Source organism: Cavia porcellus, unplaced genomic scaffold, assembly GCF_034190915.1.
Source record: "Cavia porcellus strain 051 isolate PalLab524CR breed Dunkin Hartley unplaced genomic scaffold, mCavPor4.1 scaffold_2, whole genome shotgun sequence".
Lineage (NCBI taxonomy): Eukaryota > Metazoa > Chordata > Mammalia > Rodentia > Caviidae > Cavia > Cavia porcellus.
Window position 1 is genome coordinate 92,099,206 of NW_026947485.1, and position 17,911 is coordinate 92,117,116.

Here is a 17,911-nt window from a genome sequence, read left to right on the forward strand (position 1 = left end):
CTCTGAAGTCCCCATCTACAAGGTTGGGATCCCTATACTACCACTTGCTGGCTACATGACCCTGAGCAAGTTACTTAACTCCCCTGTACCTCGGTCCCCTCACCTATAAATGGGAATCCTACTTCTGACCTATAAGCTGTTGTCAGGGTGGAGTAAAATGAGGTATGGGAGAGTTTGTATAGATAGCCTTTTACCATGTAATTGTGGCCAAGTGTGATGGCACACACCTGTAATCCTAGCACTTTGGGAGGCTGAGGCAGGAGGACTGTAAATTCAAATCCTGGGTGGCTAACCTAGGGAGACACTGTCTCAAAAATATGTAACAAAAAAAAAAAAAAAAAAAAAAAAAAAAGAGCTGAGCCAGGTGTGGTGGTGCTCACCTATAATCCCAGTACTTGGGAGGCTGAGACTAGAGGATGGTTGCAAATTGAAACCAGCCCAGGCTACAAAGTGAGCTCAAAACCAGTCTGAACTGCCCAATGAGATCCTGCCTCAAAAAAAAAAAAAAAAAAAGAATGGCGAAGAGGGGCCTGGAGGTATGGTTCATAGGTAGGGCTTGAGCCCTAGTACCACACACGCACAAGTGATGTGTGGGGCCTGGGAGTACAGCTCAGTGTGGGGTGGTTGAGCACTGGATAAGCAAATGCAACTTGTGTTTTGAGGCTTAGCTTTTCTTTATAGTGGGGAGGGGGCTTGAGACAGGGTTTTGCTGGGCAGCTCAAGACTGGGCTTGAAATCACTATATAGCCCAGGCCAGCCTTGAACTCGCAACAATCCTCCTGCTGCCGCCTCCTGAGTGCTGTGATTACACGCATGTGCAATCACACCTGGTTAGGTGATGTTTATTTTCTACTCATACTTTCTAAGTTCTTAGGTTTTTTAAACCTAAATAGGTTTAAAAAAATAAATCGTTTAGGTTAGACATAGATTTGTAATCAGAATACAGCTTTGTTGATTTTACTTTTTTTTTTTTTTTTTGGTCTTTTTCATTTTTATCGGTACCGGGGATCGAACTCACGACCGCCTGCTTGCAAGGCAGGTGCTTATGCCGCTGAGCTAAACCCCCAGCCCCAGCTTTGTTGATTTTGAGTAATAAGAAAAGATTTGACAAAGAAGGTAGAAAAATGACTACTCCTTTTCCAAATAATATTTTCTCTGGTGGACTCTATGGAAAAATAGAAGTACATAGTGAACACCTCAGTTTTTCTAGTGAGGATGACTTTAACAACAAAAACCCAAAACACAACCTCCTCCCAAAGAGATGAAATCACGTCCCTGCGACCGTCCTTGTGCTTGTGTAACTCATGTTTCCACTGATGATGTGGATGGTGTGTTGTAAATATGTGAGGAAAACTTTGGGATGAGAGGCAAGTGGATCACATGTTGGAGCACACATAATGGAATCCAGTAATCATGATACACAAGGAACTATGTCCTGCAGTGAAGTCATGGACTTCAGCCCCTTTGCTGGCAAGATCATCAAAAATACCTTTTTAGGAGAAAGAACACAGTCACAGGTGTTCTGGGAAGAGGGGTGCAAAGCTTGCCCAGCGAAGGGCTTTCAGGGGAGACATAGACCAGGAGAAGGCGGAGGACAGGGCTGCACCAGCAAACAAGCCTGTGCTGTGTGAGCTCCTGGAGGTTTCAGGCTCAGCACAGCCAGTCTCCAGGTCTGCAGTCTGGCAGGGGAACCCAGAGGCACAAGCTGCCTGGTAAGGGCCATGTTGGGGAAGTGAGAGGGAAGGGCCGGGCTAGTGGTGGGATGGAAAGCATCTCCTAAGGGCCACCTGGGGCAGCCCTACGAGGGGGCGATTCCAGGGCCCAGGGGAGGACTTGGGGAGAGAGGTGTCACAGGATGAATCTGGGTGTCTCCCAAGAGTGCTGTTGTTGGATCTAAAGGCATTAGTGGCTTGGTCTTCAACTTCACAATCCTAGGAGGTACTGGAAGCTTTAAAAGGCGAAGCCTGGTGGAAATCTTCAGGTCACAGGGTTTGTGCACGTGTAGGGGCTGCAAGACGCAGCTCCTCCGGTCTCTAGTGTGCTCCTTGGCTGCCACGAGGTGAGCAGCTTTGCTAGCTCACAACATGCTCCTGCCACAATGTGCTGCTTCGTCACAGGCCTAAGAGCAGTAGCACCAAAGGTCATGGAGTGAAACCTCCCAAACTATGGGCTAAAATTAACTTTCATAATTTATTTGCCCCTGATATTTGGTACAGGGACAGAGAGCTGACTAACACAGACTGTAAGGAGCAATTACATGGGGCTTGCAGCCAGCAGGGCATCTCAACCCACTCACCTCTTCTCTAGGCTTTGTGTGCAAAAACAAGATGGCTTTGTGACACCTTCAAGAAGCCCAAGGCCTGACTTGGGTGCGTGGGTGGGGGGCTGGCAGGTGGAGATGTGGGTATGTGAATGAGGGTCACGGTGAGGGTCTCCAGCCATCTGGGACAGAAATCCAGGGCTGGGGGGCACAGTTGAGTCAGGAGCTGGGTGGACATCTTTCAGAGGCTTCTCCCAGCCTCTGAAGGAGAGCAGCAGCTTACTCACCAAAGGTGGGCAAAGGTCAGGAAAGCCAGGAAGGAGTCCAGAGCTGTATGACTTGGCCTCTGAGGCAGGGAGCCTGAGGGGACACCCTCTAGAGAAAACCCTCTGCCCCTGAGGCACATTTTTTTTGTTGTTTTTTGAGAGGGTTAGTTCAGGCTGGCCTTCAGCTCATCTGGTAGCTATGCTGGCCTTGAGCTCTTGGTGAGTCTCCTGCCTCAGTGCTGGGATTACAGGTGCGCACCACCATGCCTGGCCCTCAGGGGACATTTTATACCCAGGACTACTGGTATGTACTTCTGTGCCCAGCTAGCAAGAGCTTCATGCCACCCTTACTTTGAAATTCAGAGAAGGAAGGCCATCCTTGTTTTATTTATTTTTCCCTCGGTATTGGAGGTTGAACCCAGAGTCTGTGCACTGAAGTGTACCCCCAACCCTTTATACTTTTTTTTTGGAGAGAAGTTTTCACTGAATCACTAAGTTGCCCAGGCTTCACGCAAAATTTTGACCCTGCTGCCTCAGCTCCTCAGAGTGCTAGGATTATAGGCATGTGGCATCACACAAGACTTACCAGAGCTGTTTTCTACCACATGGATAGAACAAATCAAAATGAGGAAGTCAAATAGATCAAAGGAATAAGCAAATGAACCTCAGCTCTCAGAAGGCTGAGGCAGGAAGATCATGAGTCAAAGGCCAGTCTAGCTACACAGTGAGACTTTGTTTTCAGAAAAATAAAACAAAAAACAAAAATGAACTAATCACAAGCAAAGATGAGCCACATAAACTTTCAAGATTGTTGAAACATCCTGCAACCTCAGAGAAATCATTTCTTCAGACAAGTCTCAAAATCCAGCTTGTCCCTAGTTCAAGGCAAAGCCAGCTCTGTGTAGATGACTCCGTATCATCAGTCACGTGCCCTGCACGCAGGCCCTGCTGTCAGCCTGGAGCCCCAACAAGTTCTCAGAAAAAACAAGTTAGTATGTGAACTTTCCAAGGGCCTCCTCTAGGGGCTGGTTTGCGAGCTCCAGAAAGTCCTCTGTGCTGTCAGGTGAAAAACGCGTCACTGATTGGTTTGATCCCACAGGTGGGGTTATGGTTTCTATCTACATGTCCCCCCGAGCCTCATGTGCACTTGGGCAGAGCTTCTGGAAAGTGATGGACTGTGGGAGTTTACAGCTGACTTGCTGTTCAGAGGTGGAGGCCGGCAGGGAGAGACCCGTCACTGGTGGCATAGCCTAGGTTTCTCCTCCTCCCTAGCTCCTCCCTTCTCTCTCTGCTTCCTGGATGCTACAAATTGAGTAGTTTTCTTGTGGCCAGGCCCATCTGCCATGCTGTTTCTATGTGGAGCCAGCTGACCACGCAAGGTCTGAAACTTCTCAAACATAAGCCGAATAAATTGTTCCTCCTTGATGTCCTAAGTGTTGGGTGTTGTACCTCTGCAACGAAGAAAGAGACTAAGACAGGCAGGGATACAACTTACTTGCAATACTGGCTGTTTGGACAATGGGTTCTGACTTCCGAGCTTGACCGCCTTCTGGAGTCTGCCACGGGCTCTAGGAACTGGCTACAGAGACTTTCTACTAATGCCCACTGGACAGGAGAAGCACTGCTCTGTCTGGTTTATGAGGGTAACTTTTTTTTTTTTTTGAGACAGGGTCTTGCTATGTAGTCCAAACCGGCCTTGAACTCTTGGTGATCCTCCTGCCTCAGTATCCCAAGTGCTGGGATTATAGGCGTGCATGAAATTAACTTCTAACTACATTTTAAAAATTACCCCAGTTTTGTAAAGTTGATTCCCGCAATGTCTCCAGTGACAGGAAGAACAACTAGGAAGAGCTGTCTGAAGGCAATCACGTGTGACCTGCAGTGTGCACACCCGACAGCCCTCCATGTCGTATCTGTGATGACTTTCTTGATAAACAATAGTTGCCTTGATTTTTCTATTTTTGCCTGTAATCAGATACTAAGAAATCAAACAGCAGTCTCAACACTGTTAGCATTTGTGCAGGAATGACAACACACTCATGGACACACAACTGTATTTCTGGGGCGCCCTTGATTTCAATGTGCAGTGCAGCCCAAGGCTGCCCACCAGCTGAGGTTTCTGTTAGGATGGTCCTGCTCCTGCAGGTCTCCCATGCTCAGACCTGCTGGTAGCTTCCCTTCTGCACCGCCTTCTCCTCTGTACTGTGATACCAGCTGCCTGTCTGGCTGCACAAGTTAGAGCCCTGGAAACTTCCCCTTCCCCTCATTCACCCCTAATAAATTCAGTCTTATTTCCTCTCTCTCCTTATTTTCAGGGGAAAAAAACACAAAGAATGATTATACAGTACAATCTCCTCCCTCAGAGTTAGCAACTAAAATTTTTGGTTATATTTGCATCTAATTTTATTTTATTATTGTTTTCAAATCCATTTTCTTTCAAGGAAAAAAAAAAGAAAAATTAAAACAGAATTTCAGAACATGTCAGTCAGGGGCAGCAATGGTACATACATTACACATTGTCATCCCCAAGTCATTCACCCAGAGCACAAGACATCTGCATTCAATTGTCCAAACAATACCAGCAAAAACCTTTCTCTTCAGTGAACTCAGGGAAATCAATAGTATAACTATCTTAACTAGATTTTTATATACATATATATCCATACACATATACATATGTTGTTTCAGCTTCTCAGACTAGTGAGACAATGTTTACACGTGTTTATTGGTTTCACTTACGATTTTGGTCTCAAGTTGAATCCATTTACCTATAAAAAGACTCCAGTTTATCCTTCTTTATAACTAATTCTCCACTGTATAAAAATACCACATCCTCTTTGTCCATTCCTCAGTGGATGGCCATTTAGGTTGTTTTCAAAATCTGGCTATTACAAATTGTGCTGCTATAAACACTGGTGCACAAGTATCACTGTAATAGGATGCTTTTAATTTTTTTATGTTTTTAATTCTTTTGAGGGGATACTCAGGAGGGGAATAACTGGGTCAAATAGGACCTCCAATCCTAGTTTTTTGAGGAATCTCCACACTGATTTCCACAGTGGTTGCACCAGTTTACACTCCCACCAACAGTGGAGAAGAGTTTCTATTACCTCATACTCCCTCCAGTATTGATTATGGGCTGATTTCTTGATAAGAGCCATTCTGTTCCAGGTGAGGTGGAATCTCAGTGATGTTTTAATTTGCATCTCTTGAATGATCAGTGACATTGAATATTTTTTCACGTATTTACTGGCTGTTTGCATTTCTTTATCTGAGAAGTGTGTATTCATCTCAGATGCCTATTTTTGGACTGGATCTCTAAATCCAGGAGGATTGATTTTCTGAGTTCTTTTTATGTTCTCAATAGTAAACCCTTGTCTGAGGACAGCTGGTAAACATTTCCTCCCACATTGTGTGTTGTGTCTTCATTCTCCTGATTTCTCTTGCTATGCAAAAATTTTTCAATAGAGATCCCAATTGTCAATTCTTTGTGATAGTTCCTGGACAATCAGGGTTTTGTTCATAAAGTCTTTACTTACATCAATGTCTTCAAGAGTTTTACCTGCTCAGTTTTCCAGCAGATTTAATGTTTAATATTAAGATCTTTAATCTATCCCAATTTTAGCTTAGTGCATGATGAAAAATACAGGTCCACTTTTTTTTTTTTGTCTTTTTTGTTTTTATCAGTACCAGGGATCGAACTCATGACTGCCTGCTTGCAAGGCAGGCGCTTATGCCACTGAGCTAAATCTCCAGCCCCTACAGGTCCACTTTTAATGTCAGCATGGGTAGAGCCAGTTTTTCCAGCACCATTTATTAAAGAGGCTTTCTTCCACTGAATGTGTTTGGCACCTTTATAAAAGATAAGGGGACTTAGGTGTCTGGAGTTGTTTCTGCATCTTCTAATCTGTTTCACTGATCTTTGGGTCTGTTTTTTTGCTAGTACCATGCCATTTTTATCCCAGTAGCTTTATAATGTAACTTCTTCAAGTCTGGATTGTGATACCCATCTTGTCTTTGTTGCCCAGGATTGCCTTTGCTATTCTAGGTCTGTTTTGGTTCCAGATGAATTTTAAGATTGTTTTCCCTAATTCTGTGAGATATGCTATTGGAATTTTGATTAGGATTGCACTCAATTCCAGTGATTCTCTCCTGAGGCCTTTCCATGTGCCATGACCCCTGCCTGGAAGACCTTTATTCTGCTGCCCTCATTTGATCCTCAAGAAAACCCCAAAACAGGTACAATCACCACACTCATTTTACACGTAACAGACCCAAGGAGACCAATGCTGAGGTTCCCTTGATGCCTTACCTGGAAGAGCTCGGCACGTCTTGCTCAGCTCACAACCGCATCTCATTTTCCTAATCTCTAGTTCTTAATCACTAGTTCTCGATTTATTGTGCTCTCCCTCTAGAATGGAAATGCATAAAGAGAGGGTTTTGTCTGTTCTCCTCACTCTTGTGCCTACAAAGCAATGCCTGGCACATGCCTGGCACAAGGCTGACATCGTGAATGAACAACCCCACTGGTCTTGCCCCTAGACTGAGTTCCCTAAGTGTGATGTCAGCATCTCAGCCATCTGTGTGACACTTGAGGTAAATGCCCAATACATACTTGTTGACATAATCAAAGAAGCATCAATAGAGCCCCAGAACAGAACCGACAGCTAATGATATTAAAAACAGAAACAGTTTAAAATGTTTATTCTTATATTTTACACTAAGCACTTCAAGAAAGAAATTATACAGATTTAAAAATGCAATCACATTGAACTAAGAAGCTAAATTTTATAATTATACCTAATCTATATCTAGGAATACAGGTAGACACGAAGCCAGCTCATGCATGAAATGAGTAAAATAACTACTGTAAATGTATAAATCTCAGGGATGGGTATCATGCATGATCAGGTAAGTAACTCTGCCACTGTGTTTTTTAATAACATGATTCACATTCATTTTCATTACATATACATCCATATCAAATGCTAACAACATAAAACTATAATCTTTGTCATCTTAAAAGCAAGTTCAGTTTAAAAATATGAAGAAATTCAAGAAGAAAATTTCAGGACTCTTGATCAGAAGCTTTCAATGAATAAGGTAATACTTTGGTGTCAGCAACAGTCAAGGAAGGGTAAGAAAGAAGAGCGCCTTCTCTACTGACTGAGGACATGGTCTAACAGCGGGGAAGCAGGCTTTGTACAACTTTGCTAGCTGCTGAGATGCCCCCAGTAAGGAAGGACTCTGGAGGTTAGCAACTCACTGCCTTTATAAAGCTTTAGCTGGTGTCCCAGAAACAGAGCATTTGTAAGTGTAAGAGTACCATTTGTAAGTGAAGCATACTTGGGCTTTTGCCTTCTATACATAATCATCTTTGAAATGCCTAAGGGCGCCTGGTTGTGGCTCTTGTCTGGCTGGAGAAGCTGGAGGTGCACCTGTGCCTACTGATGGACCTTCTGGAAGTACTCTTTGGAAGCCGTCGGATTTGGCTTGATCTAAAAACAAAAACATTTAATTGGGTAACAACTTAATAAAAATAGTTTTAAATCTGAGCTAAAACGTTTTTAACCTAAAACTTTTTCCAAGATTGGTCTGTTTCCTTCAAAACACATGGATGAAAGCTAAGGAACAGCCTCCCTGGTCTCTGACTCTCTACCTCCCGTCCCCCTCACCAGGTCCCATGGCCACACCCATCTGCACATGATCTTGAGGAGGGGACCGGGGACTCTGAGGGATCCCACAGCTTTGGGGAGAAGAACCTACTGTAGGAGAATCTGGTGTCCAGTTCGCTGGGCAGACTTCTCCGTGAGTCTCCACAAACTGGAATGCCTTCACCAGGCGGAGGGTCTCTTCCACACTTCGGCCCACTGGCAGATCATTGACACTCAGATGCTTGATGACTCCATTGGGGTCGATTATAAAGAGACCTCTGCATCAGAATTTATCCACATTAGTACCCTAACGGTACCAGAATTAAAAGTCCAAGCATCACTCTTTTGTCTTTCATTCTCCTTTTCAATATAATTTTTTAATATAATATTCATTACATTTTGTCATATGCTTAAAATTGAGGTTTTCATTGTTGTACAAAAAGCTTTTCATCTCTTTATTAATAACAGATACCTTCACAGTGGCAAGACGGACCAGGCCACCATGGAAAACATAATGTGGTTCCATCTGCAAATTTGTAATTGTGCCCAAAATGACTGTCATACACAGTATTGGAAAGTCACAGAGTTAAGAGTGTGAAGGCTTTTTTATTAGTGATTTAGTAAGCATTCTTTGGGCTGCTGCATCAAATCATGGTAAGAAACCACAGGCAAATGGGAAGGGACAAAGATGCATTTTCTCTACACCCAACATTTACTAAATGAATGGATCTTTGGGTAAAGGAGGGGAGGTCCCATGGGAAAAGACAGTGGGAAGAATTGCTGGCCCCAGGTCCATGTGGAGTGGACACCTATGTTCACTGCTCCTCATTCAGCAGTGCTGCCAGGGGACAACTGTCCCAACGCCTGTCTGCATCTTCTGTGTGGCTGTTACTGTGCCACACCACAGGGACTATGACTCAGCCCTTTTCTTTTTTACTTTCTGTCTTTTTGAGACAGGTTTCACCATGCAGTTTAGGCTGGCCTTGAACTCACAGGGATCTTCCTCCCTCTGCCTCCCGGGTGCTGGGATTATAGGTCTGTGCTACCATGCCTGGCCAACCCGGAGCTTTTTTTTTGCAGTACCAGGGGTTGAACTCACAACCTCGAGCTTGCCAGGCAGGCGCTTATGTCAATCCCCGGCCAACCCAAAGCTTTTTAACAATCCATTGTAAAAGAGTGTGAGGATTCTAAGTGTCAATCATACAGGGAAAAAGGAAATTAAATACTCAGCATCTGGGGTCTAGTCCCCACTTTTCTTTTCTTTTTGCAGCACTTGGCATTAACTCATGAGGCACCACGCTACACCCCAAGGCCCCTCCTCCCACTTTTTTTGTCTTTTTCCCTTTTATCAGTACCGGGGATCGAACTCACGACTGTCTGCTTTCAAGGCAGGTGCTTATGCCGCTGAGCTAAATCCCCAGGCGGCCCCCCCCCCCTTTTTTTAAACACAGAGTTTCACTAAGTTGTCCAGCCTAACCCTCCAATGTGCGCTTCTCCTGCCTCATCTGCCCAAGTATCTGGACTTAAATGCGTACAGCCCCATGGCTGGTTGGAGGCCAGGCTTCAAGGCAGAGCGGGAGGTGAGCAAAGCCCACAGACTCCAGAGACAGACTAACTGCCAAGCCATACCCAGACGCTCTCAATGGCAGGGGTAACCAAAATTAGACCCCATAGGAACCGAACTCTGCAGGAAGAGCAGCCTGCTCTTTCTCCCGTCACTGCTTACTCTGAGGAGGCGTGCCTTATTCAAGGAAGCCGGTCTCTCCTCAAGGTCATATCTTGAGGAGATCCAAGGGGCTGCCCAGCATCCAGGTGTCACTCAAGAAGGGGGCAGGGGGCAGCTAGGAGAGAGCAGGGGAACTGGCTTCAAGATGCCCCAGAAGATTGTGGGTGCCTCAAGGTGCGGCCCTTTCTCCCTTCCCAAGGTCAAGTCCTGCTCCCTCACTTCTGTTCTCAGCTGATTTCAAGATGCCAGCCCTGTGCCCTCCATTCCTGTCCCCCCAGGAAGGCTGCTGACCACTGAAAGCCTTTCACACTCTTTCACACTCCGAAAAGACTGCAACAGTTTATCCCCTGAATGCTCCAGGGTAAAACGACATTCTGAGACAGAACATTGGCTGCATGGGACACAGGAACTCAGCCAAGAGCTCCAGCTGCCTCTGCTGTTCAGTTCTCACCGCTGACCAAAGAGCTCCAGCTGCTTCCGCTGTTCAGTCCTTGCTGCTGACCTGGGAGGGCCTCTTCACATCAGTTACGGGAAAACGAGGGCTCAGAGAGGCCAGTGACAGACCAAGTCACGCAGTCATCCAGTTGTTGGCTTCAAAAGCAAAAACCAAACCAAACCAAAAACGAAACACCAACACACTCAGGACTGACTGATTCAGGGCTTGTAGAAGCCTGACACTGCTCCAAGGCACAGTGTTCTGGAGGAAGGGGTCTTGTTGGTTAGAGAGATAGGAGCAATGTGACCATCAAGCCACAGACACCATTTCCAGGAAGAGACCCAGTTGGTGAGCAGAGCACACATTTGGCCCTCTCTTCTTCCTTCTCTTTTCTTTTTTGTCATCTTGAGGATTGAACACAGAGCAGTCTCACTCAGCTACATCCCCAGCCCTTTTATTTTTTGAGAGATGGTCTTGCTAAGTGGCCCAGGCTGGGCACAAACTTGGCATCCTCCTGCCTCAGCTTTCCAGAGTCACAGCTATGCACCTCCAGGCCAGGCTTGGCCATTTCTCAAAATCTGCCAACCCTTAGGGAGGCATTTAATCAGAGTTTATGCAGACTAAAATTAAAAAGGTTTTTGTTTTAAAAAAATATTTTACTAACTTGGCACAGAGCCACATGCCTGTAATTCCAGTGTTTGGGAGGCTGTGGCAGGAGGATTGCTGTGAGTTCAAGGCCTGTCTGAACTACAAAGCGAGATCCTGCCTCTAATCAATCAATCAACCAATATTTTACCTATATAAATGAATTTTAAAAGTTTAAATGGACAAAACAGAAAAACACCAGCAACCAAAAATATGGTTTCCCCTTAGTCCATATATATTCTTAAGTAGCATAAGGAACAGACTTTTACCTGAGTGCAATACCAGAACCTTCCAACAGCACACCGTAGTCCCGGGAAATTTGTTTAGTTAAATCCGACAAAAGCGCTATATTCATGTGGCCCAAACCGCCGTTCTAGAAGAAAAAACACAAATCTGACTAATTATCTGTACTGGTTTCACGATTTCCTTCTGTGGTGGCAGTGGTGCTGGGAATTGAACCCAGGACTTTGCATGTGCTGGGCAAGTAACTCTAAACTCTACCACTGAGTTACACATCCCATGCCCTTTTCCTTTTCTTTTTTAATCAGTGCTAAAGGTTGGATCCAGGGCCTCAAGTATGCTAGAGAAGCACTTCATCACTGATCTACATCCCAAGCCCCTTTTATTTATTTATTTTTTTGCAGTACAGGGGATCAAACTCAGGACCTTACATTTGCCAGGCAGGCGCTTACGCCACTGAGCTAAATCCCCAGCCCGCTAAACCCCTTTTAAAAACTTTATTTTGAGACAGGGTTTTGCTAACTTGCCCAGGTTGGCTTTGAACCTTTTATACTATTGCTTCAGCCTCCTGAGCAGCTGGGATTACCTGTGTGCACCACTAGCCTCTCTGATAACACTTTTGACTGTTACAATGTTTGAGACCAGTAACAATGGTAACAGGGTAACAGAAACTGAACACAAGCGCATTCTGTTAATTCACTTCCGCTCTGTAGCCATTCTGGAGTAGGTACCAACACCATAGCCACTGTACAGATAAGGAAACTGGGGCACATAAAATTTAAGTACTGTTCTTCAGGTCACAGTTAGAAAGGTACAGAGGCAGGATCTGACCCAGCTGAAACCACAGATCATTCTCTGGCTAATTCTTTTGTTTTTTGGTATACCTTCCTCGGTGTATTGATCCAGGCCAGATGAGTGAAGTGGGAATCCACTGACACTGCAACAATTTCACAGTTCACATCGTGAAACTCATTGGCTTTGTCACTGAAAGCAACAATTTCTGTAGGACACACAAAGGTGCTTTAAAAAAAAGAAGTGGAGAATGTTATCAGAAAATAGAAACAGGAATTTAAAATTAGAACAATACATCCCCTAACAACTCATCTTATTACCTTTACTTTTATTTCACCAGAAAGTGAAAACTTCAGAGACAGACACAGCTCCAAATCACACAAGACGGAGCCATATTAAAAATCTACCTTCTGGGCTGGGGATTTAGCTCAGCGGCATAAGTGCCTACCTTGTAAGCAGGCAGTTGTGAGTTCGATCCCTGGTACCGATAAAAACGAAAAAAAGACAAAAAAAAAAAAAAAAAATCTACCTTCCCCTAATGGGTGGACACATAATCCAACGTGGGTGAGCAGGATGGGACGACCATGACTCAGTACTGGTGGCTTTGTAAGAGAGAGATGATGCACTCTCTGTCCCAGGCCATGTGCTTTTCAGTGCCACCTCGGGACTCTGCCCCCAGCAAGGTGGATGTCATTAGGTGTGTCACCTCAATACGTGTCCACAGGACTACGAGTCAAAATAAATTTCATTAAAAAAAAAAAAAAAAAAAAAAAAGAAGGAAAGAAAACTACCCTTGAAAGGTATACCCTTCCCCCGACTCAGTTTATATTTTGTAAGTCAGTTGTGAAGAGATCAGAAGAACCTAGCCCTTAACCAGAAGAGGAACTTTCAGTGTTTCAGTGTGGATCTGTGCTTGCCTTCAGAATGACATGAAAGCTGAAGATTTAGCTCAGCGACATAAGTACCTGCCTTGGAAGCAGGCGGTCATGAGTTCGATTCCCCAGTATCAATAAATAAATAAATAAATGAAAGAAAAAAAAAAAAAAAAGAATGACATGAAAGCACTCTAGAAATTATACTTACAAATCCAAAGGATAGAAGAAAAGCACCAAATATTTCCCCTTAAAGTCCTCTAGGCTTAGCTCTTTGAATTCTCCATTGACAACAGCTGTGCCCTTAAAAGCGGGTGCGTGCTGGGTGACGGCAGGAGCGTGGCACCAGGAACCTGGAAAAAACCCACGCAGGCATGTGGTTTATTTCTCACAACATCTAGCACCCATGAGTTTATTGCTTAAACCTGTATGTTTATATGTCACAATACAAAGTGTCTCCTGGCGGAAGTCAATGAAAAGATTTAATTCAACTACACATCTTAGGAATAGTCAGGCAGGAGGACTGCAAGGTCAAGCCCGACTTGGACAACTTCATGAGTTAACCATACTTTGTCTCAAAATAAAAATAAATAAATACAAAGAGCCAGGGATCTAGCTCAGTATAAAGGTCCTAAGGTCTATCTCCAATATGAAAAAAAGGACCCACCCAAAGGAACAGTAAATTTTTTTCTACAATTTTAGATTATGTACAAATGTAACTCAGAGTGCTATGGAGAAAAAATTTTTTTTTGTTTTTCGTCTTTTTGAGACAGGGTCTCATTATGCAGTTCAGGTTGGCCTTAAGCTCACTTTGTAGCTCAGACTGGTCTCGATCTTACAATGATCCTCCTGCCTCAGCCTCCCAAGTGCTGGGTCCATAGGCGTGTGCCACCATGCCTGGTAAGAAAATTTAATAGAACAAAAAGAAAGAAAAGAAAAAGAAAAGAAGTGCTAAAGTAGTGGGGCATGATGGTGCACAGCTGTAATCTTAGCACTCAGGAGGCTGAGGCAGGAGGATCACCATGAGTTTGAGGATAGCTTGGGTGAATTCAAGACCAACCTGAACTACATAGAGAGACTGTGTCTCAAAACACAAAACAGAAGTGCTATTAAAACTAAAAACTAGAAACAGGAAGATAAAGAGAGCAAACATGGAATTAGGATGGGATTAAGGAAGACAAAGAAGGGCTAGGTATACAGTTCAGTGGCACAGTGCATGCCTGGCAAGTGAGAGGTTGTAACTTTGAGCCTAGTACCAAAACAAAACAAAAAAAGTACTACAAAGGAAGACATATTGGAGATTTTTTTTTAAATTAATTAATTTATTTTTTTGAGACCAGGTTTCTGTGTAGTTCATACTGATCTTGAACTCACTATGTAGCCCAGCTGGCTTCAAACTCATGATGATCATCCTGCCTCAACTTCCTGAGTGCTAGAATTCAGGTATACACCACCACATTCAGCTGGAGATGGATTTTAAGTATGTTAGATTTTTATCAGGTCTACCTAGCATAGGACAAATGGAATAGAAGAAGGCACATGGTGCATAGTTTGACTGTAACAGTTAAAGTGCATGGGGGAAGAGGGTGGAGCACACACCAAGAGTGGCCCAAGGCAGGCCAAGCAGACCCTTCAATATCAGGCAGTTGAGATGGGTCTTCAAGGGAGAGATTACGGGGAGTTGGAGAGGGTTCCAGGGAGGGACACAGAGGAGACAGCTGTTTTCAGAAAGATTAGTCTGCCAGGAGAGCAATACTGGTTAGGTGGTGACTGCAGTTAGCTCAGTGAGAGGTACTGAGATACAGCAAGACAGCACAGGAAAAAGATTAAAACTGGAGAGGTGAGCTGGGGGTGCAGCTCAATGGAACAGTACAGGCCTATCATGCACGAGGCCAAGTTCAATCTCCAGCAAAACAGACAAAACATAACTGGAAAAGACTTGCTTGCTTTCTACTTGGAATGGATGAAGGGGACCCAGTGCCAAACTGTGCAGGAGTATCATGACAGATATAAGGGGATTCTGGGGGTAGAAGCTTGGGACCAGTGGAGGCATGTTTGAAGCATAAGATACCAATTCTTTACTGGAAATACTTTTTAAATTATGCAATTTTTAAAGAGCATTTCACCAAGAAATCCCAGAGTATATTTCCCCACATTTATGCATTAAATACAGTATATGCTTTTCAAATGTAAGGCAAATTAAAGGAGATATTTAAGCACCACTGGTTATCTGAAGCTCATCTTTCTCTTGTTTGTTTCATTTTTGTTTTTTAAGGCAGGGTCTCACAATATAGTTCAGCCTGATCTTGAACTTACTGTGCAGGCCAGGCTGGCCTCAAACTCCTGATGATCCAACAGTCTCAGCCTCCCGAGTGCTGGGATTACAGGTATGCACCGCTACACCTGGCTATCTGAAGCTGATCCTGGCAAAGCTACAGCCTCAAGAATGGGGCAGAAAACTCAGCAAATGGTTAAGCTTCACTCCGATCACCAAGGATGCCATTGGACTGGTCTGATTCCCTAGTGAGCAGCAGGAGCCTGAAGGCAGGATGGGTTTCCTAAAAGCAGCCCACCATTCACGTCCTTTCACACACTGCAGACCCAGAAAGCACGAGAGTTCATCTTACAACCTCAGGGCCTGGAAACAGAGAAGTAAAACCTCTGGCAACCAGCAAAGAACTCTGACACAGACATGTGCCCCAGTGATTCTGAACTCTGGCTGCACAGTAGTGTCACCCAGTGAGGTTTTATTTATTTACCTTTCAGTAGTACTGTGCATGTTTGCAAAACGCAATAAATGCACTCAAACTGGCAAATACACAACGCACACCTTGATCCTTTTTATTTTCCTTTCTTTTCCATTTCTGCTCATCTTTCTCCACCCTGAGATCTCTTTAAAAAATAATTAAGTTCTTGTTGCATCCCAGAGGCTGACTTTTATTTGTTTGGAGGAGAGACTGGGATAGTGCTTTTCTCATTTACTTATTTTATCCAGTTGTCTTTTTATTCTTGAGTGGTTTTTGTTTTCTTTCTTTTCTTTTCTTTCTTTCTTTCTTTGGTGGTACTGGGGATCCAAAGCAGGGCTTTTACATTGAGCTACTTCGCCAGCCCTTTTTTATTTTATTTTTTTGTTTCTGAGACAAGGACTTACTAAGTTGCTCAGCGGGCCACGCCAAGCTTGAACTGATGATCCTCCTGCCTCAGCCTCCCAGAGTACTGGGGTTGCAGATGTGCATTACCACAATGCTCAGCTGAGTTGCAATTCTTTAGATGTGTTGTATAACATCCCTTTGTTAAATATCTACTTTATGACTATTTCCTCCTATGTTATATAACTTGTCTGTTCGTTTTTTTCTTCATGTTTTCCAATGGGTAGATCTTAAAGTTTTGATGAGTGAGCTGATTATTGTTTGGAGCCAACTCCCCATAGATCTAGAAATCTCCCACATCTTCATGCTATATTTTGAAAGCTCTAAGGGAAGCCTAATGCATAGCCAGGGTTCAGAGCTACTGTCCTACCCATAGATAATGAATGCTGTTCCCTTTACCTCACTCCAATCAAGGACTAACACTTACTGGTGCTGAAGGTGAATTTGGCTTGAGGAGACCCAGACCACAGTATCTTCATCAAGTGTGTTCCTCTAGAAGCAACAGGTCTAAGGGCTGCAGAGGCAGAAATGCCCCGAGAAATTGTGCTCACATGTCGAGCAACCTGGAAAGGAAATACTTTATGTCAGGAAGGGTAACATAGGCTGGCCCTGCTGAAAGGCATTGTGCCAACGGTGGCTCCAGCTGTCCTTGTCCTTGTGAACCAAATATCAAGCCCGACAGTTCTCAGGGCACAAATTGTTGCTTCATGTTAACGTTTTCTTCCACTTCTTTCTCCTGCAGGACTGCAAAGCCCAGGAACTGTAAAACTAACTATAAACTCAAGAACCCAAAACTCCATGCTCTAAATGGTATCACAGAGTGTTAAAGAGTCAGGGGGCGTTTGTTAGGCCCTGAGTGTTTAAGCTCTTTCCCTGCATTATCTGCTGTGGGCACTCTACCATGTCAAGGTTTTTCTCAGAAAAACAAGGTCCTTCCAGCCCCACAGATAAGCAAACAGCGCAAAGTTCAGCCTCTGGAAAAGTTTGCACAGGACTCAAGGGAAACGCATGCTCAACGTTAATGTCCAGCACGCTGCAGGAGAGAAAGGGCCCACATTGAAAGTTTAGACCAGAAAGCAGAGAAGCAGGTAACCGTGGAGAAGGGCGAGGGGGTGGGAGGACAAGCGGCTTTTGTTACCGTAGCCCTGTTTCCACCCACCATTCAGAAGGAGCCTAAAGCAACGCCTTGCAGCCGTCAGCCACCCTGAATATCTCGAAGGAAAGGAAACCGAGGTGCAGAAAGGCTGTCACTAGCCCAAGGTCATAGAGTCGTCAAGGGACCAGGATGCCCCTTCAAGCGCCAGGACCACGTGCTTGGGGGCAGATGGAGCCGCAGACACGCGATTCCAGCAGCAGAGGACTCGGGAGGACTTCGAGCAGGGGTGGGGAGAACAGGCGGCGCAGGCGCAAGGAGCCTTCCCCAAAGGAGAAGGCCTCTCGATCCGTTTGCCGATGACACCCTCTGCGAGCGAGGGTGGGGCCCAGGAGAGCACGATCCTCTCTGTGAAGCAGTTCAGAGGTTACCGCAGTGTCTCCACGCCTGTCCCCACCCGCAGCAACTCACCGAGGCCCGGAGCAACCTTGCCGCTGCAGCCGCCATCTTCGGTGCACGCCGAGCCGCTGAGTGGGCGGGGCCTAGGCGAGGGGCGGGATCTAGGTGGGTGGGCGGGGCCGGGGAGCTCGAGGGGACCTCCCCGCGCCTCTGCCTTCCCAAAGGGCTGAGGACTTGTGTTACTGGTTGTATCCCCAATCTAAAAAGAGCTAACCCAGGAGGGGAAGTGGACATTTATTTCCATCTATTGTACGAATGTTTTGTTCTTAAAATTAGCCTTGTGTGGATTACTACTTATATTTTGTCTATGGAAAGGTCC

The 17,911-nt window shown here is 44.8% G+C and overlaps 1 protein-coding gene across 1 annotated transcript; it reads right to left on the reverse strand.

Annotated features, from left to right (window-relative positions):
- Positions 1-7,213: 7,213 nt before the first annotated feature.
- Positions 7,214-17,707, reverse strand: Prdx3 (peroxiredoxin 3). The gene is made up of 7 exons (XM_003479309.5): positions 17,605-17,707; positions 16,468-16,603; positions 13,103-13,244; positions 12,112-12,247; positions 11,257-11,360; positions 8,293-8,458; positions 7,214-8,024 (listed from the first exon to the last, which is right to left on the reverse strand). Exons 1-7 carry the CDS (start codon positions 17,638-17,640, stop codon positions 7,971-7,973), a joined length of 774 nt encoding a protein of 257 aa, XP_003479357.1. The 5' UTR covers positions 17,641-17,707; the 3' UTR covers positions 7,214-7,970.
- Between the last annotated feature and the right edge of the window lie 204 nt (positions 17,708-17,911).